Raw genomic sequence first — 24,558 nt, 5'->3', positions numbered from 1 at the left:
CAACTCAAAAAAAAAAAAAAAAAAAGGCCGGGCGCAGTGGCTCACACCTGTAATCCCAACACTTTGGGAGGCTGAGGCAGGTGGATTATTTGAGGTCAGGAGTTCGAGACCAGCCTGGCCAACATGGTGAAACACCATCTCTATTAAAAATACAAAAATTAGCCAAGCATGGTGGCATGCACCTGTTATCTCACCTACTCGGGAGGGTGAGGCAGGAGAATCACTTAAACCCAGGAGACGGAGGTTGCAGTGAGCCAAGATCACGCCATTGCACTCCAGCCTGGGTGACAGAGAGACTCTGTCTCAAAAAACAAAACAAAACAAAACAAAAAATACTTGGCTGGGCACAGTGGCTCATGCCTGTAATCCCAGCATTTTGGGGGTGGGCAGATCACCTGAGGTCAAGTGTTCAAGACCAGCCTCGCCAACATAGTGAAACCCTGTCTCTACTAAAAATACAAAAATTAGTTGGGCGTGGTGGCGGGTGCCTGTAGTCCCAGCTACTCAGGAGGCTGAGGCAGGAGAATGGCGTGAACCTGGGAGGCCTGTAATCGAAGCCACTTGAGAGGCTGAGGCGGGAGAATTGTTTGAACCTAGGAGGCAGAGGTAGCAGTCAGCTGAGATTGTGCCACTGCACTCCAGCCTGGGCAACAGAGTGAGACTCTATCTCAAAAGAAAAAAAAAAAAAACCAGATCAGTAGATCCTTTTGTCACATGCCCACTGCCACATCCCAATTGCTGTAATGTTGATCTTTTAGGGTAAAGTAATGTAATTCAGATTTCATGGGTTTTTTTTTAATTATTATTTTTGTTATTGTTATTGAAGTCTCACTGTGTGGCCCCGGTTGGAGTGCATTGGCATGATCTCAGCTCCCTGCAACCTCCAATTCCCAGGTTCAAGTAATTCTCCTGCCTCAGCCTCCCAAGTAGATGGGATTACAGGTGTGCACCACCATGCCCTGTTAATTTTTGTATTTTTAGTAGAGACAGGGTTTCACCACATTGGCCAGGCTGATCTCAAATTCTTAGCCTCAAGTGATCCAACCGCCTCAGCCTCCCAAAGTGCTGGGATTACAGGTGTGAGCCATCGTGCCTGGTCGGACTTCATTTTGATGGATCAAACACACTGTAAGTCCTTGGAGGGTGGTACCAGTTATGGGCAGGAAAGGCAAACCTATACTCAGAATACGGGTCAATTTCAATCAAAGGTGGTGGGGTGTACTGTCATCAACTTATCCCTGAATGGCTGCTTGTTCTCCTCATGGGATAGAGCCATATGGGGGCTTAGCCCTGGCGTTTATTAATGACAGATTGAACACTGGCAGCAGCCGTAGCTATTTCAGCCTTGGTGAGTAGGAGTTTGTATTAGTCAGAGTTCTCCAGAGAGACAGAACCAATAGGATATACTGGAGAGAGAGAGAGAGAGTCAGAGAGAGAGAGAGAGAGAGAAGAGGGGATTTTTAAGCTCAGTCCACTGACTCATATGTCAATCTCCCCTGGAAACACCCTCACAGACACACCCAGAAACAATGCTTCACCAGCCATGGAGGCGTCCCTCAATCCAGTCAAGTTGACACCTAAAATTAATCATCACAGAGCTCATGGAGGTGGGCCAATGCATCACCTCTATCTCTACGACCAGTTACTCCATTCATTGTACCCATTGTTCAGAGCTGGGGTGGCTGATGACAATGGCTGAGTCATTCTGTCTCCTTGTCTGTTCAATGCCTCCTTTATAATGGATGCTCTCTGGTGGGCATTAACATGTTGTACAAAGATCCTTACACTCCAAGACCACTCCCATCGTTACAGAGTCTCACCCTGTTGCCCAGACTGGAGTGCAGTGGGGCAATCACAGCTCATTGCAGCCTTGAGTTCCTGGGCTCAAGCGATCTTCTCACCTCAGCCTCCCACGCTGGACCACAGGCGTGGGCCACCATGGCCTGGCTCTCAGACCTTTTTGTCTTTGATCTTTCAATCTTTCTTCTCAAGCTCCTGACCAACCAACTGGGGCATTTGCCACTGACTATGTGACTGTGTGAATATTCCGCCCATGTGAATATTCTCACGTAAGGCTACTTCTCTTTCCACACAAAGGGGATGACCAGATATACTGTCCAAATCTTTGTCCCTGGAAGGATTTCCCTTCACCACTATCTTCCAGAGCTGCTTCTGAGTGAGGCTGCAATGCAGGAGGATTCTCATTTTTGGCATTTCCCCATTTACCATGCCAATCTATCTGTGAGTGAAGCTTGGGCTTTTGCCTTCCCTGTCAGCGAGTCACAGGGATCCCTGACGGGCCCATAGGTGGGAGCTGATGAGAGATGTCAGTGCAACACTGCTGAGTGACCTGGGAGTCTGGGCCACTTGCTTTGAAGCTTGCTTTGCCCTCTGATCCTGCTTATGCCTGATATCAAAGATGCCACTTCTATCTTAAAATGCTGTTGTTGTTGTTGTTTTGTTTTTTGAGACAGGGTCTCACTCTGTCGCCACGATATGTTCTTGCTGGGCCCACTCTTCCTAATGACGTGGAGGATCTGACAGAGCCCAGCTCTGGTTAGTTCTGGCCACTTGGTCACTTGATGTCCTATAGTCAGATGTTTGTCTCTACCGGAGCCCAGGAGCATTTCTTTTTTTTTCTTTTTTTTTTTTTTTGAGGCGGAGTCTCGCTCTGTCGCCCAGGCTGGAGTGCAGTGGCTCGATCTCGGCTCACTGCAAGCTCCGCCTCCCGGGTTCCCGCCATTCTCCTGCCTCAGCCTCCCGAGTAGCTGGGACTACAGGCGCCGCCACCACGCCCGGCTAATTTTTTTGTATTTTTAGTGGAGACGGGGTTTCATTGTGTTAGCCAGGATGGTCTCAATCTCCTGACCTCGTGATCCGCCCGTCTCGGCCTCCCAAAGTGCTGGGATTACAGGCTTGAGCCACCGCGCCCGGTCAGCCCAGGAGCATTTCAAGAGCTGCTTTTCAAATGGTGGGTATTTTCCTGCTGCAGATGGCATGGATTTGCTCCAGAGCTCCAGGGGCCTACATTATGAATCTCCTATGAGAGCTTGCCAAACCAAAACCAACATCTTCTCCAACCACAGATATTCCAGTCTCTTAGGTTCTGCTAGGTCAGAAGGCTGCAGAGGCCTTTTCTGTTTTGGCCCCACTCAAAGTTGACGTCCTTCAGTGTCAGCTAGTAACTTGGCCAGGGTTGTATTCCTAACTGTGAAATATTGCTCCAGAGTCCTAAGAAGATTGATATTGTACTTCTTGTTTTTCCTTAGTGGTGGGAGGCATGAGATGCAATATCTGACCTTGACTTTGGATAGATATCCCAGCATGTCTCAGATCACCATACCTCTAAAAACTTAACCAATGTAGCAATTTCCTGAATCTTTGTGGGGTCTTATTTCCTACTGTCTGAATACATGTATCTTTCCAAGGCCTCCAATATACTTCTTGCTCTTCTGGTATGACTAGCATGATGTCATATGTATAGTGGACTGGGCCACTTGCTTTGAAGCTTGCTTTGGAGCTAATATGATGTTCTTCAGAATGTTCATATAGTCAAGATGCCTTCAGAGTATATTATGACAGAGGGCCAGAGAATTAACATAATCCTGGAGTCGGGCACCGTGGCTCACGCGTGTAATCCCAGCACTTTGGGACGCCGAGGCAGGCAGATCTTTTGAGGTCAGGAGTTCGAGACCAGCCTGACCAACATGGTGAAAACTTGTCTCTACTAAAAATACAAAATCAGCTGGGCATGGTGGTATACACTGTGATCCCAGTTACTTGGGAGGCTGAAGCAGGAGAATCGCTTGAACCTGGGAGGCAGAGGTTGCAGTGAGCTGAGATTGCGCCATTGCACTCCTGCCTGGGCAACAAGAGCGAAACTCCGTCTCAAAAACAGAACACAAAAAATGTTAAGAAGGCAGAACTGGCTAGACATGGTGGCTCACACCTATAATCCCAGCACTTTGGGAGGCTGAGGTGGGCAGATCACTCGAGGTTAGGAGTTCGAGACCAGCCTGGCCAACATGGCTAAACCCTATCTCTACTAAAATTACAAAAATTAGCCAGGTGTGGTGGCATGCACCTGTTATCCCACCTACTCAAGACGCTGAGGCAGGAGAATCGCTTGAACCCAGGAAGTGGAGATTGCAGTGAGCTGAGATTGCGCCACTTCACTCCAGGCTGGGCGACAGAGTGAGACTATCTCAAAAACAAAACAAACAAACAAAAACAAACAACAAAAAAACATAATCTTGGGACAAGCCTATAAATATTGTTGTCCTTCCCATGTGGATGCAAATGATCCTGCTTCTGATTCTCCTTTCTGATCCATTTGGGATGGAAAATAACATTCACCAACCAAATTAATGGCTATACACCAACACCCAGAGGCTATGTTAAACTGTTTTACGGCTGGCCGTGGTGGCTCACACCTGTAATCCCAGCACTTTGGGAGGCCGAGGCAGGTGGATCACGAGGTCAGGAGATCGTGACCATCCTGGCTAACACGATGAAACCCCATCTCTATTAAAAATACAAAAAAAAATTAGCCGGGCGTAGTGGCAGGCACCTGTAGTCCCACTACTCGGGAGGCTGAGGCAGGAGAATGGCATGAACCCAGGAGGCAGACTTTGCAGTGAGCAGAGATCATGCCACTGTACTCCAGCCTGGGGGACAGAGTGAGACTTTAAAAAAAAAAAAAAAAAAAAAACTGTTTTACAAAGTTACCATGTGGGATACAGCGACTGCAATTGGGGTTGTTGTTTGGTTAAGTTTATGGTACACTGCTGCCATCTGCCATGATCTAACCAATTTTTACAGGAGGTGAGGCAGGAGAATCGCTTGAACCCAGGAGGTGGAGGTTGCATTTAGCTGAAATTGCCCCACTGCACTCCAGCCTGGATGACAGAGCAAGACTCCAAAAAACAAAAACAAAAACAAAAAAACAGATTAGCAATTATGGTTTAGGAGTCATGCAGCTGGAGCCTACAAGATTCTGACCCTCTCTAAACTGCTCCTAAGATCAGTACTTGAGATATTTTGCAGACCCTGCACTTGATGGATCAGCTGGCCCCTCCCAGATCGATAAACTGGCTCATCTGATCTTGTGGCCCCCACCCAGGAACTGACTCAGCACAAGAAGACAGCTTCGACTCCCTATGATATCTTCTCTGACCTGACCAATCAGCACTCTTGGCTCACTGACTTCCCCCACTCACTAAGATGCCCTTAAAAACTCTGATCCTCTCATGTTTGGGGAGACTGATTTGAGTAATAACAAAACTCTGGTCTCCTGCACAGCCAGTTCTGTGTGAATTACTCTTTCTCTATTGGAATTCCCCTGCCTTGATAAATCATCTCTGTCTAGGCAGTGGGCAAGGTGAACCCATTGGGTGGTTACACAAAGGTGTTAAATCCTATGTCACAGGCGAGTGCTCTCATATCAATAAATCTTCCATATCTACATCTTCCATATCTAACTTTGTGTTCCACCTCCCTTGATCCAACATTCTCAGTATCCAGTTCCATGTGTCTCTACCAAATTCTGCAGGTACGTATTAGCCAGATCCTGAAGTTCCTTTACCATGTATTTTCTCCCTTCTCTTAGTAGGCCAGAACATTCTCTTTGGGTCTTTGCTAGAATTCAATCCTTGTTATTTGTCTTGTTGCCAGGAGAGGAGGTGGTGATAGATCCTGGAGAGGATGAGTATCATCTTGTAAAGCACCTGCTTCTTTTGAAGCCTTTGTATGATCATTTTGCAAGTGAAGAGTGAGCCAGCTGGGCATGGTGGCACATGCCTGTAGTCTCAGCTACTCTGGAGGTTGAGGCACGAGAATTGCTTGAACCCAGGAGATGGAGGCTGCAGTGAGCCAAGATTGCACTCCAGCCTGGGCAACAGAGTGAGACCCTGATAAGGTTTGGCTGTGTCCCCATCCGAATCTCATCTTGAATTCCCTTATGCTGTGGGAGTGACCTGGTGGGAGGTAATTAAATCGTGGGGGTAGGTCTTTCCCATGCTGTTCTTGTGATAGTAAGTCTCACGAGATCTGATGGTTTTCTTTTTTTTTTTTTTTTTTTTTTTTTGAGACGGAGTCTCGCTCTGCCGCCCAGGCTGGAGTGCAGTGGCCGGATCTCAGCTCACTGCAAGCTCTGCCTCCCGGGTTTACGCCATTCTCCTGCCTCAGCCTCCCGTGTAGCTGGGACTACAGGTGCCCGCCACCTCGCCCGGCTAGTTTTTTGTATTTTTTAGTAGAGACGGGGTTTCACCATGTTAGCCAGGATGGTCTCGATCTCCCGACCTCGTGATCCGCCCGTCTCGGCCTCGCAAAGTGCTGGGATTACAGGCTTGAGCCACCACGCCCGGCCTTCTTTTTTTTTTTTTTTTTTTTTTGAGATGGAGTTTTGGTCTTGTTGCTCAGGCTGGAGTGCAATGGTGCCATCTAGGCTTGCTGCAGCCTCTGCCTCCCGGGGTTCAAGAGATCCTCCTGCCTCAGCCTCCCAAGTAGCTGGGACTACAGGCGTCTGCCACCATGCCTGGCTAATTTTTTGTATTTTTAGTAGAGATAGGGTTTTGCCATGTTGGTCAGGCTGGTCTTGAACTCCTGGCCTCAGGTGATCTGCCCGCCTACGCCTCCCAAAGTGTTGCGATTACAGGCGTGAGCCACCACCCCTGGCCTGAGATCTGATGGTTTTATAAGAAGGAGTTTCCCTGCACAAGCTCTCTTTGCTTGCTGCTATCCATGTAAGATGTGACTTGCTCCTCCTTGCCTTCTGCCATGTTTGTGAGGCATCCCCAGCCATGTGGAGCTGTGAGTCCATTAAACCTTTTTCCTGTAATAAATTACCCAGTCTTGGTATGTTTTTACTGGCAGTGTGAAAATGGACTAATACAGATACTGTCTCAAAATATATATATACTGAGCAAACTCTGCAGGCTTGGACAGAGGTTTCAGAGGAATCTGGGGACTCAAGATTCTGTTGTATCTACCTAGATGTCTCTAACCCAAGTCTCAAGATCCTACGGTTTTTCTTTTTTGACCCTAACCTTCGCATAGGAGATCTACAGGGGCTGAGACTTCAACATTCTCTAAAGACCTACTACTTATATAATTAACACTTGAGCTGCTCCTTCACTCTAATGCCCAGTGGATACAGGGGATTAGGTTTTCCTTAAATGCTGTCAAAAAGGCCTGATGGCTTTTGTAGTCTGCCTTGATGTGGTGATTAGTTTTTTTTGTTTTGTTTTGTTTTGTTTTGAGGGAGTCTTGCTCTTGTCACCTAGGCTGGAGTGTAGAGGCACGATCTCTGCTCACTGCAACCTCTGCCTCCTGGGTTTGAGCGATTCTCCTGCCTCAGCCTCCAGAGTAGCCAGGCTGACTAAAAATGATCCACCTGCTTCAGCCTCCCAAAGTGCTAGATTTACAGGCTTGAGCCACCGTGCCTGGCCTGTACATGGTATTTTTTAAAACTGCATATTGGCTGGGCGCAGTGGCTCACATCTGTAATCCCAGCACTTTGGGAGGCCGAACCTGGTGGATCACCTGAGTTTGGGAGTTCAAGACCAGCCTGACCAACATAGAGAAATCCTGTCTCTACTAAATACAAAATTAGCCGGGTGTGGTGGCACATGCCTGTAATCCCAGCTACTTGGGAGGCTGAGACGGGAGAAGCACTTGAACCCAGGAGGCAGAGACTGTGGTGAGCCGAGATCACGTCACTGCACTCCAGCCTGGGCAACGACAGTGAAACTCCGTCTCAAGAAAAAAAAAAACAAAAAACTGCATATTGTCTGTTTCCACCTACTAGAACATAAGCTCTAGGAGGGCAGTGACTATGTTTTGTTCACCACTGTTTCTCCAGTGTCTAGAAGTAGATTCTCTGAATGCATTCAATTGGAGGCTTGAGATATGAAGAAGTAGGAGTGTGAAGGCCTCATGTCGAGCCGTTTCAGGGGACGCAAAGATGGAGCATTCTCTAACCTATGTGAGACTCGGCATAAGGGAAGTACAAGCACTCAATGTGTGGTTTCATTCCCACAGTCTATGGTCTTTAGCCCAGTCTCTCCAGATGCCTGTTGAGTTCTTCAAGCATCCAAATGGTTTGGGGAAAGGCTTCAGGTTCTAAATGAGAGGCTTTGTGGGTTACCAGATGGAGAGTCAGAAGATGTGGATTTGAATTCACTCAGCCATGAAATAGTTGTGTGATCCTGGGCCAGGCACAGTGGCTCTTGCTTGTAATCCCAGCAGTTTGGGAGGCCTAGGTGGGTGGATCACTAGAGGCCAGGAGTTCGAGACCAGCCTGGCCAGCACGGTGAAACCCTGTTTTTGCTAAAAAATATAAAAATTAGCTGGGCATGCTGGTGCACACCAGTAGTCCCAGCTACTCAGGAGGCTGAGGCAGGAGAATCGTTTGAACCTGGGAGATGGAGGCTGTAGTGAGCTGAGATGATGCCACTGCACTCTTGCCTGGGCGACACAGCAAGACTGTCTCAAAAACAAAACAAAACAAAACAAAACAAAACAAAAAAAACAGAAACAAAAAATTGTATGATCTGGGGAGATCTAAGGCCCACTAGCCTCATCTGTAGAATGGAAACAACAATACTACTTTGCAGAACTGACTTTAGGACCAAGAGATCTAATGTATATGAAGCAGGGTACTTCCTTCGATTTGTCAGGATGGGGGAGGCTAGTCCTGTGATGAACGGGAATGAATGATAGAAGAGACAGAGGTTGGGCAAACTCCAGGCTCTGTGCTCATAGCCTGCTCCCGGACATTCTCCTGTTATCTCTCTGTTTCCTAGCCTACACACGTACACAGACAGTAGCTGCTGTTCAGGAATTGAGCTAATGGGTTTTTGCTTGTTTGTTTTGAGATGGAGTCTCGTTCCATCACCTAGTCTGGAGTGCAATGGTACGATCACAGCTCACTGCAACCTCCGACTGCCGGGTTCAAGCGATTCTCCTGCCTCAGTCTCCTGAGTAGCTGGGATTACAGGTGCCCACCACCACGCCCAACTAACTTTTGTATTTTTAGTAGAGACGGGGTTTCAGCATGTTAGTCAGGCTGGTCTCAAACTCCTGACCTCAGGTGATCCGCCCACCTCGACCTCCCAAAGTGCTGGGATTACAGGTGTGAACCAATGCGCACAACCTAGCTAATGGTTTTAAAGTCTGTTCCTTGTCTTTGCTGGGGCAGGCAGTAGCTGTGCAGTGGCAGTGTGCCTGTGCAGACAGAGGGAGCAGTGAACAGTGATAGGGTGTTTCCACCATGGTCGTCACTCAGGCCCCGGCTGGAATCAGGCGCCACCTCCAGATCTGCAGCCTCCTGGCTGGGCAGTTCCTGGCAGAGTTTCTGGGTGTGTTTGTGCTCATGGTATGTAGGGTCACTGGGGAAAGGAAAGAAGGGGGTGGGCAAAAGTTTCTGACTCCTTCTGGTGTCCTTATCTCTTTCTCTTGGTGTCCCCCTTCCTCCCAACTCCCTATCCGTTTTCGTTTTTATCCTCTCGTCTCTCCTAATCTCCTTTCCTCTCCTTCCTCATCCTTTTTATTCTTGTCACTTTTCTTCTTTTTTTCCCACATTCTTTCCCTTTCTTCTTCCTCCACTTTCTCCATTTCTTTTCTTTTCCCTTCCCTCGTTCTGCTTTTCTCCTTCCCTTGCTTGTCTTCCGTGCCCATTCGTGTTCTTGGCTTCTCCCCTGGCCTTCCCGACCTTTCTCCCTGTTGGTCTCCTGGGCTCCCTGTTCCTCATCTCTCCTCTTTTCACCAGCTCCTCACCCAAGGAGCTGTGGCCCAGGCTGTAACCAGTGGAGAAACCAAAGGCAACTTCTTCACCATGTTTCTGGCTGGCTCTCTGGCCGTTGTGATAGCCATCTACATGGGTGGTAACGTCTCAGGTGAGGAGGGTGGGGTCTGGTCATCAGAGCAGGTGGGACATGTGTGCGAGCGTGTCTGTCTGGTGATGGAAACGCAAATCCTTCTGTGACTCATGGACATTATCTCCTTGAGCTTGACCAGTGCCCCGGACTGAGATAAGCCTTTGGCCCCACCAGCCCGTCCCCTTTCTGTATCTCTCCATCCCGTTTCCTTACACTAGTGCTTGGCTCACCTAGACAGAAATCAATGGCAGGGCACGAAGGGCAGGTGCTATCCTCTTGTGTCCCCCACCTGAAGTCCTCTGGGGGCTCATCTCTGCTCAAGACCTCTCCTGCTTTTCCCCCAGACATGGATGTGCCTGGTTGGAGCCTTGAGACATAGTGTGTTGCTGTGGAAAAAGCAGACAGACTTAGGTTTGCTTTATTTATTTTTTTGACGGAGTCCTGCTCTGTTTCCCAGGCTGGAGTGCGGTGGCACGATCTCGGCTCACTGCACGTCTGCCTCCCGGGTTCAAGCCGATTCTCCTGCCTCAGCCTCCTGAGTAGCTGGAATTACAGATGCGTGCCACCACACCCAGCTGATTTTTGTATTTTTAGTGGAGATGGTGTTTCACCATGTTGGTCAGGCTGGTCTTGAGCTCCTGACCTCAGGTGATCCACCCACCTCAGCCTCCCAAAGTGCTGGGGTTACAGGCATGAGCCAATGCACTCGGCCCAGACCTAAGTTCTAACCTTGGATTCACAATGTGACTTTGATAAGTTGCTTAACATCCTGGAGCCTCAATTTCCTAAGCTGTGTGATGGGAACAATATTATCTGCCTGAAGAGCTGTAGGAAGGACAGCTGGCTGGGTGTGGTGGCTCACCCCTGTAACCCCAGCACTTTGGAGGCTGAGGCAGATGGATCACCTGAGGTCAGGAGTTCGAGACCAGCCTGGCCAACATGGCGAAACTCCATCTCTACTAAAAATACAAAAACTAGCCAGGCATGGTGACGTGTGCCTACAGTCCCAGCTACTCGTAGTCTTAGACAGGAGAATTACTTGGACCCAGGAGACGGAGGTTGCAGTGAGTCAAGATTGCACCACTGTACTCCTGCCTGGGTGACAGAGTGAGACTCCACCTCAAAAAAAAAGAAAGTCATAGGATTAAGTAGGAGGTTGTCACAAGATACAGGTCATAAAGACCTTGCTAGTAAACAGGTTGCAGTAAAGAAGCCAGCTAAAACTCACCAAGACCAAGATGACTACACTGACCTCTGGTCTTCCTCACTGCTACACTCCCACCAGTGCCATGACAGCTTACAATGCCATGGCAACAACAGGAAGTTACCCTATATGATCTCAAAGGGGAGGCATGAATAATCCACCCCTTGTTTAACATGTAATCGAGATACGACCATAAAAATAGGCAACCAGCGGCCCTCGGGGCTGCTCTGTGTATGGAGTAGCCATTCTTTTATTCCTTTACTTTCCTAATAAGCTTGCTTTCACTTTACTGTATGGACTTCACCCTGAATTCTTTCTTGCGTGAACTCCAAATGCTTTCACATTTCATTCTTTTATTTGTTTTATTTTTATTTTTATTTTTATTTTTGAGACAGAGTTTTGCTCTTGTTGCCCAGGCTACAGTGCAATGGCGCTATCTCAGCTCACTGCAACCTGTGCCTCCTGAGTTCAAGCGATTCTCCTGCCTCAGTCTCCTGAGTAGCTGGGATTACAGGTGCCCACCACCACCGCCAGCTAACTTTTTTATTTTTAGTAGAGACAGGGTTTCAGCATGTTAGTCAGACTGGTCTCAAACTCCTGACCTCACATGATCCACCCACCTCGACCTCCCAAAGTGCTGGGATTACAGGTGTGAACCAATGCGCAAAACTGAGCTAATGGTTTTAAAGTCTGTTCCTTGTCTTTGCTGGGGCAGGCAGTAGCTGTGCAGTGGCAGTGTGCCTGAGCAGACAGAGGGAGCAGTGAACAGCGATAGGGTGTTTCCACCATGGTCGTCACTCAGGCCCCGGCTGGAATCAAGGGCCACCTCCGGATCCACAGCCTCCTGGCCCGGCAGTGCCTGGCAGAGTTTCTGGGTGTGTTTGTGCTCATGGTACGTAGGGTCACTGGGGAAAGGAAAGAAGGGGGTGGGCAAAAGTTCCTGACTCCTTCTGGTGTCCTTATCTCTTTCTCTTGGTGTCCCCCTTCCTCCCAACTCCCTATCCGTTTTCGTTTTTATCCTCTCGTCTCTCCTAATCTCCTTTCCTCTCCTTCTTCATCCTTTTATTCTTGTCACTTTTCTTCTTTTTTTCCCACATTCTTTCCCTTTCTTCTTCCTCCACTTTCTCCATTTCTTTTCCCTTCCCTCGTTCTGCTTTTCTCCTTCCCTTGCTTGTCTTCCGTGCCCATTCATCTTCTTGGCTTCTCCCCTGGCCTTCCCGACCTTTCTCCCTGTTGGTCTCCTGGGCTCCCTGTTCCTCATCTCTCCTCTTTTCACCAGCTCCTCACCCAAGGAGCTGCGGCCCAGGCTGTAACCAGTGGAGAAACCAAAGGCAACTTCTTCACCATGTTTCTGGCTGGCTCTCTGGCCGTTGTGATAGCCATCTACATGGGTGGTAACGTCTCAGGTGAGGAGGGTGGGGTCTGGTCATCAGAGCAGGTGGGACGTGTGTGCGAGCGTGTCTGTCTGGTGATGGTGGAAACGCAAATCCTTCTGTGACTCATGGACATTATCTCCTTGAGCTTGACCAGTGCCCCGGACTGAGATAAGCCTTTGGCCCCACCAGCCCGTCCCCTTTCTGTTTCTGTATCTCTCCATCCCGTTTCCTTACACTAATGCTTGGCTCACCTAGACAGAAATTGATGGCAGGGCACGAAGGGCAGGTGCTATCCTCTTGTGTCCCCCACCCAAAGTCCTCTGGGGGCTTATCTCTGCTCAGAACCTCTCCTGCTTTTCCCCCAGACATCAGTGTGCCTGGCTGGAACCTTGAGACATAGTGCGTTGCTGTGGAAAAAGCAGACAGACTTAGGTTTTTTGTTTTGTTTTGTTTTGTTTTTTTTTGATGGAGTCCTGCTCCGTTTCTCAGGCTGGAGTGCGGTGGCACGATCTCAGCTCACTGCCACCTCTGCCTCCCGGGTTCAAGCCGATTCTCCTGCTTCAGCCTCCTGAGTAGCTGGAATTACAGAGGCGTGCCACCACACCCAGCTGGTTTTTGTATTTTTAGTGGAGATGGTGTTTCACCATGTTGGCCAGGCTGGTCTTGAGCTCCTGACCTCAGGTGATCCACCCACCTCAGCCTCCCAAAGTGCTGGGGTTACAGGCATGAGCCAATGCACTCGGCCCAGACCTAAGTTCTAACCTTGGATTCACAGTGTGACTTTGATAAGTTGCTTAACATCCTGGAACCCCAATTTCCTAAGCTGTGTGATGGGAATAATGCTACCTGCCTGAAGAGCTGTAGGAAGGACAGCTGGGTGTGGTGGCTCACCCCTGTAACCCCAGCACTTTTGGAGGCTGAGGCAGATGGATCACCTGAGTTCAGGAGTTCGAGACCAGCCTGGCCAACATGGCGAAACCCCGTCTCTACTAAAAATACAAAAACTAACCAGGCATGGTGACGTGTGCCTACAGTCCCAGCTACTCGATAGTCTCAGACAGGAGAATTGCTTGGCCCCAGGAGACGGAGGTTGCAGTGAGTCAAGATTGCACCACTGTACTCCTGCCTGGGTGACAGAGTGAGACTCCACCTCAAAAGAAAAGAAAGTCATAGGATTAAGTAGGAGGTTGTCACAAGATACAGGTCATAAAGACCTTGCTGGTAAAACAGGTTGCAGTAAAGAAGCCAGCTAAAACTCACCAAGACCAAGATGACTACACTGACCTCTGGTCTTCCTCACTGCTACACTCCCACCAGTGCCATGACAGCTTACAAATGCCATGGCAACAACAGGAAGTTACCCTATATGATCTCAAAGGGGAGGCATGAATAATCCACCCCTTGTTTAACATGTAATCGAGATACAACCATAAAAACAGGCAACCTTGCCGGGCGCGGTGGCTCAAGCCTGTAATCCCAGCACTTTGGAAGGCCGAGACGGGCGGATCACGAGGTCAGGAGTTCGAGACCATCCTGGCTAACACGGTGAAATCCCGTCTCTACTAAAAAATACAAAAAACAAAACTAGCCGGGCGAGGTGGCGGGCGCCTGTAGTCCCGGCTACTCGGGAGGCTGAGGCAGGAGAATGGCGTAAAAACCCGGGAGGCAGAGCTTGCAGTGAGCTGAGATCTGGCCACTGCACTCCAGCCTGGGCAACACAGCGAGACTCCGTCTCAAAAAAACAAAAAAAACAAAAAAAACAAAAAAAAAAAACAGGCAACCAGCGGCGCTTGGGGCTGCTCTGTGTATGGAGTAGCCATTCTTTTATTCATTTACTTTCCTAATAAGCTTGCTTTCACTTTACTGTATGGACTTCACCCTGAATTCTTTCTTGCATGAGCTACAAATGCTTTCACATTTCATTCTCTTATTTATTTATTTATTTATTTTGAGACAGAGTTTCGCTCTTGTTGCCCAGGCTAGAGTGCAATGGCACCATCTCAGCTCACTGCAACCTCTGCCTCCCAGGTTCAAGTGATTCTCCTGCCTCAGCCTCCCAGGTGGCTGGGATTACAGGCATGCACCACCACGTCCGGCTAATTTTGTATTTTTAGTAGAGATGGGGTTTCTCCATGTTGGTCAGTTTGGTCTCGAACTCCTGACTTCAGGTGATCTGCCCACCTCAGCCTCCCAAAGTGCTGGGATTACAGGTGTGAGCCACCACGCCCGGCCTCCTTCTTGTCTTGTATGTCCTTAGCAGCTTGACCTTGTAGCCATGTGGCCATGCTTTCTCTTTTCACAATGGCAGCCCTGGTTTAAGGTCAAATTCCCAGCTTAGGGGATGATCCTTATCTTCTGTCTGTCTGTGTATTTATATGTATTATGTATGTAAAGTTTATATATGAAAAAGCTTTAATTAATTGGTGTAACAATAAGAAGTGCTTAAATCAAACATTTTATCAGAAAAGTAAAAAGTGGAATGCCCTTTATTTAGTTCATGTGACTTAAGTAATCTTTGGGAAATAAAGACAGTTTGAAAGATTATTGGCAAAATAAAAAAATCTTCAAAAATGTAAACATTTTGGCCGGGTGTGATGGCTCATGCCTGAACCCCAGCTCTTTGGGAGGTTGAGGCGAGGAGATCACTTGAGGTCAGGAGTTCAAGACCAGCCTGGCCAACGTGATGAAACCCCATCTCACTGAAAAATACAAAAAGTAAGTGTAGTGGTGCAAGCCTGTAGTCCCAGTTACTTGGGAGGCTGAGGGAGGAGAATCACTTGAACCCGGGAGGTGGAGGTTGTAGTGAGCCAAGATCAAGTGACCACACTCCAATCTGAGTGACAAAGCAAGACTCTGACTAAAAAGAAACAAAAAAACAAAACAAATAAAAAATGTAAACATTTGGTCTAAATTATGCAGATATTAAGTTTGCTAAATTCTTTAAGGTCATAAGCTGCTTCTTTGACTATTAAAAATTGTTCAGGCCAGGTGCAGTGGCTCACACCTGTAATCCCAGCACTTTGGGAGGCTGAGACGGGCGGATCATAAGGTCAGGAGATCGAGACCATCCTGGCTAACATGGTGAAACCCTGTCTCTACTAAAAACACACACACAAAAATTAGCTCGGCATAGTGGTGGTCGCCTGTAGTCCCAGCTACTCAGGAGGCTGAGGCAGGAGAATGGTGTGCACCCAGGAGGCAGGGCTTGCAGTGAGCTGAGATGGCACCACTGCACTTCAGCCTGGGCAACAGAGCAAGACTCCGTCTCAAAAAAAAAATTGTTCAATTTAGGCCAAGTGCGGTGGCTCACGCCTGTAATCCCAGCACTTTGGGCAGCTGAGGCAGGTGGATCACAAGATCAGGAGTTCAAGACCAGCCTGACCAATATGGTGAAACCCTGTCTTTACTAAAAATACCAAAAAATTAGCTGGGTGTGATGGTGTGTGCCTGTAATCCCAGCTACTCAGGAGGCTGAGGCAGTAGAATCTCTTGAACCTAGGAGGTGGAGGTTGCAATGAGCTGAGATCGTGCCATTGCACTCCAACCTGGGCAACAGAGGGAGACTTGGTCTAAAAAAAAAAAACCCCAAAAACAAAAAACAACGACAACAAAAAAATTGTTCAGTTTATCTACTTTGGAGCATTAGATTAAATGTGTTATTGGTATATGTTCCAAAATTATGAAAAAATCCTATAATTCTGATATGACTTAGCATATGTTATTAATAACTGTTGCATAACATTTTGTATGCCACAGAAGTAACCAAAATTTCCTAGTCAATGTGGCTTTACTAGTGGCTGTCCTAAGACTTTTTTTTTGAGATGGAGTCTTGCTCTGTCACCCAGGCTGGAGTGCAGTGGCATGATCTCAGCTCACTGCAACCTCCACCTCCCAGGTTCAAGCATGTCCCCTGCCTCAGCCTCCTGAGTAGTGGGATTATGGGTACCTGTCCTATGCCTGGCTATTTTTTGGATATTTGGTAGAGATGGGGTTTCACCATGTTGGCCAGGCTGGTCTCGAACTCCTGACCTCAAGTGATCCACCCGCCTCAGCCTCCAAAAGTGCTGGGATTACAGATGTGAACCACTGCACCCAGCCCTAAGACTTTTTATCATCCACAGACAATTGTCTTGTTTTGATCTTCTTTAGACGGTGGTTTATAATCAGCCATAGGACTTTAACAGGTGCACTTAAACGCAGGTTTCTGAAACTTTGGAGATTGTGACATTAGAGTAGAGGAAACAACTTTCAGAACTCTCATGGAGAGCTGAAATGTTCATAGATATCTAACAAAAGTTAACTGCATAAACTAAAGAAGACTAAAGCAATCTTTTTGCCTTTGCTTAAAACATTGCTGATCCTTTGTTTTATTTTTCAGAATCAAGGTAACTTTTCTTTTCAGATATTTACAGCTTTTAACAATCCAGTAAAGTACACTCCTGTGAATAACACTTGGAGAATATTTATCTCTCTACCTGATTTCTCCAGAATTTGGAAATTATTTGTGTGTATTCTTAATTTATGGCAATGCAGTTATTTGCATAAGGGTAATAATAATCTGTTTTCTTTTGCAAGAGGACACAATTGGAGAAATTGGTTATTTTACCAAGACTTTGACTGGAATGGTGTGCTTTCCATTAAGGAATCAAACTTGACTTGTAAAGCCTATAAAAGCCACTTAGTTAACTGAGCTCATAACCTTGCCTACACAGTCCCTGTACAGGGTTTCTGACCTGTGGTAAGTAAAGAATGTCACCTTCTAAAAGGTCCAGGAGCCCCAAGTTATCTTGGGACCTCAAAAGGAGAGGAGGAATTTACCCAACTCATAGGTATGTGAGGGTACAAACCCATGACAGGGCTCAGCTCTAAAAAAGTCTTATCTAAGATTCTTTCTATGGAACAGAGTTCCATCAAAGACAATTTTAAAAGCCTATGTGAAAATTATTTATTCTTGCTGCACTTTATACAATCATCAGGCCAAGTATAATAAAGCACATCAGTCTTACCATAAAAATGGTCTTTCATAAAAATGGGAAACTGGAGAGAGAAAAATTGTTTCAAGAATTATGATACACTTGTTATTAAATTCCAGTCTCAGCAGTTGTCTTTAAGTTTGCTTCTGCGATTTAGGCTAACCCTGCTTAATCCCCTGTGAACCAACCAGTGGCCTCTGACTGCTGCTCAGAAGAAACAAGAGGGATGGGTAATGTAAAAATCTGCATCAATATTCTAATTCTGGGCATGTACTGGAATCATCTAGCAACCCCGTATCAGCATGGTTCCAACAGTTCCTCAGTTCTTGGAAAGCCTTCTAGTTTAGTTTACTTGGGATAATTTTACTTATTTTGCTTTACTGTTGTGGAATATATAGCTGTTTTAATCTTTGTATAGGAATGCAGGACAAGCTTACTGAATGTTTTCTTAAATTGAACACTTACAAATCTTCCAGAGTATCACCTTCTGTCAGAACTCACGAGTGGCCCTCATCATACCAAAGCTCCCTTCCCTTCCCTTCCCTTCCCTTCCCTTCCCTTCCCTTGCCTTCCCTTCCCTTCCCTTTCCCTCCCTTCCCCTCCCCTCCCCTTCCTTTCTTTTGAGATGGAGTTTCATTCTTGTTGCCCAGGTTGGAGTGCAATGGCACAGTCTCGGCTTGCTGCAACCTCTGCCTCCCAGGTTCAAGCGATTCTCCTGCCTCAGCCTCCCAAGTAGCTGGGGTTACAGGCACCTGCCACCATACCTGGCTAATTTTTTTTGTATTTTTTAGTAGAGACAGGGTTTCACCATGTTGGCCAGTCTGGTCTCGAACTCCTGACCTCAGGTGATCCGCCTGCCTCGGCCTCCCAAAGTGCTGGGATTACAGGCGTGAGCCACCCTACCTGGCCCATACCAACACTTTCCAACTGAACTCCTCCTACCATGAATATGAGAGATGCTGAGAGTTAGGCAAAAATATCATCACCCCTATTCAACCTGAAGAACTTACAGCAGATGGATCTTAGTCCCTCTGCAACCCTTAGGATTAGTGGTTCTCTTATAAAAGGAAGGGGGGAAATGTCAGAGGCATGTGAACCAGAGCAAGTCTATTTTGAATACGAGCTGAGTAAAAGAAGAGTGAGACTTACTGGGCTGCATTCACAGATGATTAAGACATTCTAAGTCACAGGATGAGTTAGGGAGGTTGCAATAAGATACAGGTCATGGCCGGGCATGGTGGCTCATGCCATGATAGTTTATAAATGCCATGGCAATGACAGGAAGTTACCCTATATGGTCTAAAAAGGAGAGGAGTGAATAATCCACCTCTCGTTTAGCATATCATCAAGAAACAACCATAAAAATGGACAACCAGCGGCCCTCGGGGCTGCTCTGTCTATGGAGTAGCCATTTTTCTATTCCTTTACTTTCCTAACAAACTTGCTTTCACTTTACGAACTCGCCCTGAATTATTATTATTATTATTATTATTTTTGAGACAGAGTATTGCTCTGTCACCCAGGCTGGAGTGTAGTGGCGTGATCTCAGCTCACTGCAACCTCTGCCTCCCGGGTTCACGTCATTCTCCTGCCTCAGTCTCCTGAGTAGCTGGGACTACAGGTGCTCGCCACCATGCCTGGCTAATTTTTTTGTATTTTTAGTGGAGACTGGGTTTCACCGTGCTAGCCAGGCTGGTCTCCATCTCCTGACCTCATGATCCACCTGCCTCGGCCTCCCAAAGTGCTGGGATTACAGGCGTGAGCCACCGCACCTAGCCTGAATTCTTCCTAGTGTGAGATCCAAGAACCCTCTCTTGGGATCTGAATTCAGACCCCTTTCCTGTAACAAGATTAGGCATCGGGAGAAACTGACACACATGGATGATATAACAGATGCCTCAACGGATCCTGTGGGGGAACTGGAGCTGGAACAGCCCTTTAGAGTTGTTGCAAAGCAAGGTAAAGAGGCTAGACTTTTATATCCCTGCATCAATCAGTGTTGGACATGGGCTCCATGAGGGCATGTAACCTTCAGTGATGCACCTTTCTGACTTGAAGGGCATTGCCCAATGAGGGAGGTAGCTGTGTGGTATCAGCAGCTGATATTACCTGCAGCTAGTGCATGGGCATATTGACTCCCAAGGGAGAATCTGGGTGGAGCACTATAGTATTCATTAAACCCAGTAAAGAAATACTATTTCACACAGATGTGCCCAGGACAGTGGTAGAGCCCACAGAGTTACATAAGTCATAATGGTAGCCCTGAAGAACCTCATAAACTGTATATTGTAATTTTTTAAATTGCATATTGTTTGTTTCCACCTACTAGAACATAAGCTCTAGGAGGGCAGTGACTATGTTTTGTTCACCACTGTTTCTCCAGTGTCTAGAAGTAGATTCTTTGAATGCATTCAATTGCAGGCTTGAGATATGAAGAAGTAGGAGTGTGAAGGCCTCATGTCGAGCCATGTCAGGGGACGCAAAGATGGAGCATTCTCTAACCTATGTGAGACTCGGCATAAGGGAAGTACAAGCACTCAATGTGTGGGTTTCATTCCCACAGTCTATGGTCTTTAACCCAGTCTCTCCAGATGCCTGTTGAGTTCTTCAAGCATCCAAATGGTTTGGGGAAAGGCTTCAGGTTCTAAATGAGAGGCTTTGTGGGTTAACAGACGGAGAGTCAGAAGATGTGGATTTGAATTCACTCAGCCATGAAATAGTTGTGTGATCTTGGGCTGGGCACAGTGGCTCACACTTGTAATCCCAGCACTTTGGGAGGCCAAGGAAGATGGATCACTAGAGGCCAGGAGTTTGAGACCAGCCTGGCCAGCATGGTGAAACCCCGTCTTTCTTTCTTTTTTTTTTTTTTTTTTGAGACAGAGTCTCTCCCTGTCGCCCAGGCTGGAGTACAGTGGCGCAATCTCGGCTCACTGCAACCTCCGCCTCCCTGGTTCAAGCAATTCCCCTGCCTCAGCCTCCCGAGTAGCTGGGACTACAGGCACGCATCACCACGCCTAGCTAATTTTTTTGTATTTTAGTAGAGATGGAGTTTCACCATGTGGCCAGGATAGTCTTGATCTCCTGATCTCATGATCTGCTTGCCTCGGCCTCCCAAGAAACCACGTCTTTACTAAAAAATATCAAAATTAGCCAGGTGTGGTGGACCTGTAGTCCTATTGACTTGGGAGGCTGAGGCAGGAGAATTGCTTGAACCTGGGAGGCGGAGGTTGCAGTGAACTGAGATGGTGCCACTGCACTCCAGTCTGGCGACAGAGAGAGACTCTGTCTCAAAAAAAAAAAAAAAAAAAGAAAGAAAGAAAATTGTGTGATCTTGGAGAGTTCTAAGGCCCACTGGCTTCATCTGTAGAATGGAAGCAATAGTATTACTTTGCAGAACTGACTTCAGGACTAAGAGATCTAATGTATATGAAGCAGGGTACTTCTTTCGATTTGTCAGGATAGAGGAGGCTAGTCCTGTGACGAATGGGAATGAATGACAGAAGAGACAGATGTTGGGCAAACCCCAGGCTCTGTGCTCATAGCCTGCTCCCGGACATTCTCCTGTTATCTCTCTGTTTCCTAGCCTACACACGTGCACAGACAGTAGCTGCTGTTCAGGAATTGAGCTAATGGTTTTAAAGTCTGTTCCTTGTCTTTGCTGGGGCAGGCAGTAGCTGTGCAGTGGCAGTGTGCCTGTGCAGACAGAGGGAGCAGTGAACAGCGATAGGGTGTTTCCACCATGGTCGTCACTCAGGCCCCGGCTGGAATCAGGGGCCACCTCCGGATCCGCAGCCTCCTGGCCCGGCAGTGCCTGGCAGAGTTTCTGGGTGTGTTTGTGCTCATGGTATGTAGGGTCACTGGGGAAAGGAAAGAAGGGGGTGGGCAAAAGTTCCTGACTCCTTCTGGTGTCCTTATCTCTTTCTCTTGGTGTCCCCCTTCCTCCCAACTCCCTATCCGTTTTCGTTTTTATCCTCTCATCTCTCGTAATCTCCTTTCCTCTCCTTCTGCATCTTTTTTATTCTTGTCACTTTTCTTCCTTTTTTTCCACATTCTTTCCCTTTCTTCTTCCTCCACTTTCCCCATTTCTTTTCCCTTCCCTCCTGCTTTTCTCCTTCCCTTGCTTGTCTTCCGTGCCCATTCGTGTTCTTGGCTTCTCCCCTGGCCTTCCCAACCTTTCTCCCTGTTGGTCTCCTGGGCTCCCTGTTCCTCATCTCTCCTCTTTTCACCAGCTCCTCACCCAAGGAGCTGTGGCCCAGGCTGTAACCAGTGGAGAAACCAAAGGCAACTTCTTCACCATGTTTCTGGCTGGCTCTCTGGCCGTTGTGATAGCCATCTACGTGGGTGGTAACGTCTCAGGTGAGGAGGGTGGGGTCTGGTCATCAGAGCAGGTGGGACGTGTGTGCGAGCGTGTCTGTCTGGTGATGGTGGAAACGCAAATCCTTCTGTGACTTGTGGACATTATCTCCTTGACTAGTGCCCCAGACTGAGATAAGCCTTTAGCCCCACCAGCCCGTCCCCTTTCTGTATCTCTCCATCCCGTTTCCTCACACTAATGCTTGGCTCACCTAGACAGAAATCAATGGCAGGGCACGAAGGGCAGGTGCTATCCTCTTGTGTCCCCCACCTGAATTCCTCTGGGGGCTCATCTCTGTTCAGGACCTCTCGTTTGTTCCCCAGATACACACTGCATCGGTGTGCCTGGCTGGAGCCTTGAGACATAGTGTGTTGCTGTGGAAAAAGCAGACAGACCTAGGTTCCAACCTTGGATTCAGTGTCTTCTTCTTCTTCTTTTTTTTTTTTTTTTTGAGATGGAGTTTCAGTCTGTTGCCCAGGCTGGAGAGCAGTGATGTGGTCTCTGTTCACTGCAACCTCGGCCTTCTGGGTTCATGCGATTCTCCTGCCTCAGCATCCCGAATAGCTGATTTTGCAGGTGCCTGCCACCACGCCTGGCTAATATTTGTGTTTTTAGAGGAAATGCGGTTTCACCATGTGGCCAGGCTGGTCTGGAATTCCTGACCTCAAGTGATCCACCGCCTCAGCCTCCCAAAGTGCTGGGATTACAGGCGTGAGCCACTGTGCCCAGCCCACAGTGTGACTTTGCTAAGTCGCTTAACATCCTGGAGCCTCAATTTGCTAAGCTGTGTGATGGGAATTATACTACCTGCCTTAAGAGCTGTAGGAAGGAGCAGCAGTGTTGTCTGGTGACAATGCCTGGCAGTGACACTTGATAGATGCTGTTTTTCTTTCCTTGATCCTTGAAGGGGCCCACCTGAATCCAGCCTTCTCCCTGGCCATGTGCATCGTTGGACGCCTCCCCTGGGTCAAGCTCCCCATTTACATCTTAGTGCAGTTGCTGTCTGCTTTCTGTGCTTCGGGAGCCACCTATGTTCTCTACTATGGTGACAGAGGGAACAGAGGGAGCCGTGCCTTGGGAGCACCTGTGGGTGGCCAGGGGTGCCTCAGAATGGTTTTGGATGAATGAGCAAAGAGGGAAATCCTGGGTGTTCCCCTCCTCCACAGATGCCCTACAGAACTATACAGGTGGGAACCTGACAGTGACTGGCCCCAAGGAAACAGCCTCCATTTTTGCCACCTATCCTGCCCCCTATCTGTCCCTGAACAACGGCTTCCTGGATCAGGTAGGTGTGAGGGGGAGACCTGGGGACACAACTTTCGCCCCATTCCTCGGGACCCCAGCCTATTGTTCAGTCTCTGGGTGGAGTGTGGGTTGGGTCTATCTTGGCGCCCCCCACCATCCCCAACTGCCTGTGTTGCACAAAGCCAGATGACATGGAATATTTGGATGAGAGAGGGCAGACGGAGCACTTGGCAGCTGACAGGGAACCCTCTGCCTCTGTTGACTCCAAGGTTCTGGGCACCGGTATGCTGATGGTGGGGCTCTTAGCCATCCTGGACAGACGGAACAAGGGAGTCCCTGCGGGTCTGGAGCCTGTGGTGGTGGGGATGCTGATCCTGGCCATCGGGTTATCCATGGGTGCCAACTGTGGGTTTCCACTCAACCCTGCCCGGGACTTGGGCCCACGTCTCTTCACCTACGTGGCTGGCTGGGGTCCTGAAGTCTTCAGGTGGGAGATAGCCTCCCCTGGTGCTGGCCTCCACTCACCTTCCTCTGCTAAGGGCTCTGTCCCTGGGTCCACAGCACTCAGACTTTAAATAGCTCTCTTGGCCTCTTAGGACAGTGTTCTTTCTCCAAGTCACATGCTCCCCCTTTCTCCCTTGCTTCCCTCCCAACTTTTCACTGAAACAGTAAGATTTAGAGGTTGTGTTCTTAGGCATGCCATATTACCTCCGTGCACATTAGCGACTTCATCAGCAAAATTAATATATTCAGATAATTCCCTAAGGCAAGAGGCTGGACCAAGCTCTCCTGGGGTTCCGTCTTCTAAATACTATGCTTTGGTGCCAAGGCAATCCTCTTCCTGGTGTCTACCACCCTGGGAACAACTTTAGGGCACTCTCTTGTTACTACCCCCTGTCCTTGGAGAGGGGGAGGCAAAGGGAGTCACTCCTGATACCTTCCCATTGTCCTTCTTTTGCAGTGCTGGTAATGGCTGGTGGTGGGTGCCTGTGGTGGCCCCTCTGGTGGGGGCCACCCTTGGCACAGCCACTTACCAGCTATTGGTGGCTCTGCACCACCCTGAGGACCCAGAGCCAGCTCAGGATCTGGTGTCTGCCCAACACGAAGCCTCAGAGTTGGAAACTCCTGCCTCAGCTCAGATGCTGGAGTGTAAGCTATGATTAGGACAACCCTTACTTCACTCATGGACCCTGGAGCCAGCCACTGACCCCGCCTGGGAGCAACAGTTATTCTTCCCCTTTGTTAATGTGCCAGAACCTGGGAGGCTTCTCTGTTTACCCATTTGGCATCCCTTCTTCCTAAACTAAGAAGGATCCTGGACAGGGAGAAGTGGAGGAGGATAAGGTACCACGACTCAGGCTTCTCATTCCCTCCTTCTGCAAAGCGGTTTTCTGACCCTCAAGGCCTCTCGTAAAGTAGTTGCTCGAGGTAGCCGCTAGAGGGTGCACACCTGGCCGCTGGATGGGGACTGCTCCGGGCATCTGCAGGGTGGAGGGGGCCCCCATCCAGTGTAGGGCACAACCCTGGG

At 48.3% G+C, this 24,558-nt stretch overlaps 1 protein-coding gene across 1 annotated transcript; it reads left to right on the top strand.

The window, feature by feature from the left end:
* Positions 1-21,096: 21,096 nt before the first annotated feature.
* AQP10 (aquaporin 10) lies at positions 21,097-24,305 on the top strand. Its single transcript, XM_005541671.5, has 6 exons — positions 21,097-21,275; positions 21,661-21,787; positions 22,693-22,830; positions 22,952-23,070; positions 23,300-23,517; positions 23,992-24,305. Exons 1-6 carry the CDS (start codon positions 21,171-21,173, stop codon positions 24,188-24,190), a joined length of 906 nt encoding a protein of 301 aa, XP_005541728.3. The 5' UTR covers positions 21,097-21,170; the 3' UTR covers positions 24,191-24,305.
* The last annotated feature ends 253 nt before the right edge of the window (positions 24,306-24,558 follow it).

The sequence above is a fragment of the Macaca fascicularis genome, chromosome 1 (genome assembly GCF_037993035.2).
Source record: "Macaca fascicularis isolate 582-1 chromosome 1, T2T-MFA8v1.1".
Classification (NCBI taxonomy): domain Eukaryota; kingdom Metazoa; phylum Chordata; class Mammalia; order Primates; family Cercopithecidae; genus Macaca; species Macaca fascicularis.
This window is presented reverse-complemented; position numbering and strand designations above follow the sequence as displayed.

Bases quoted from the DNA above. Each gene is read 5' to 3' on its own strand.
- AQP10 (XM_005541671.5), top strand. From the start codon at position 21,171: ATGGTCGTCACTCAGGCCCCGGCTGGAATCAGGGGCCACCTCCGGATC. The intron at 21,276-21,660 runs GTATGTAGGGTC...TCTTTTCACCAG, and splicing joins TGGGTGTGTTTGTGCTCATG to CTCCTCACCCAAGGAGCTGT. The intron at 23,071-23,299 runs GTAGGTGTGAGG...GTTGACTCCAAG, and splicing joins ACAACGGCTTCCTGGATCAG to GTTCTGGGCACCGGTATGCT.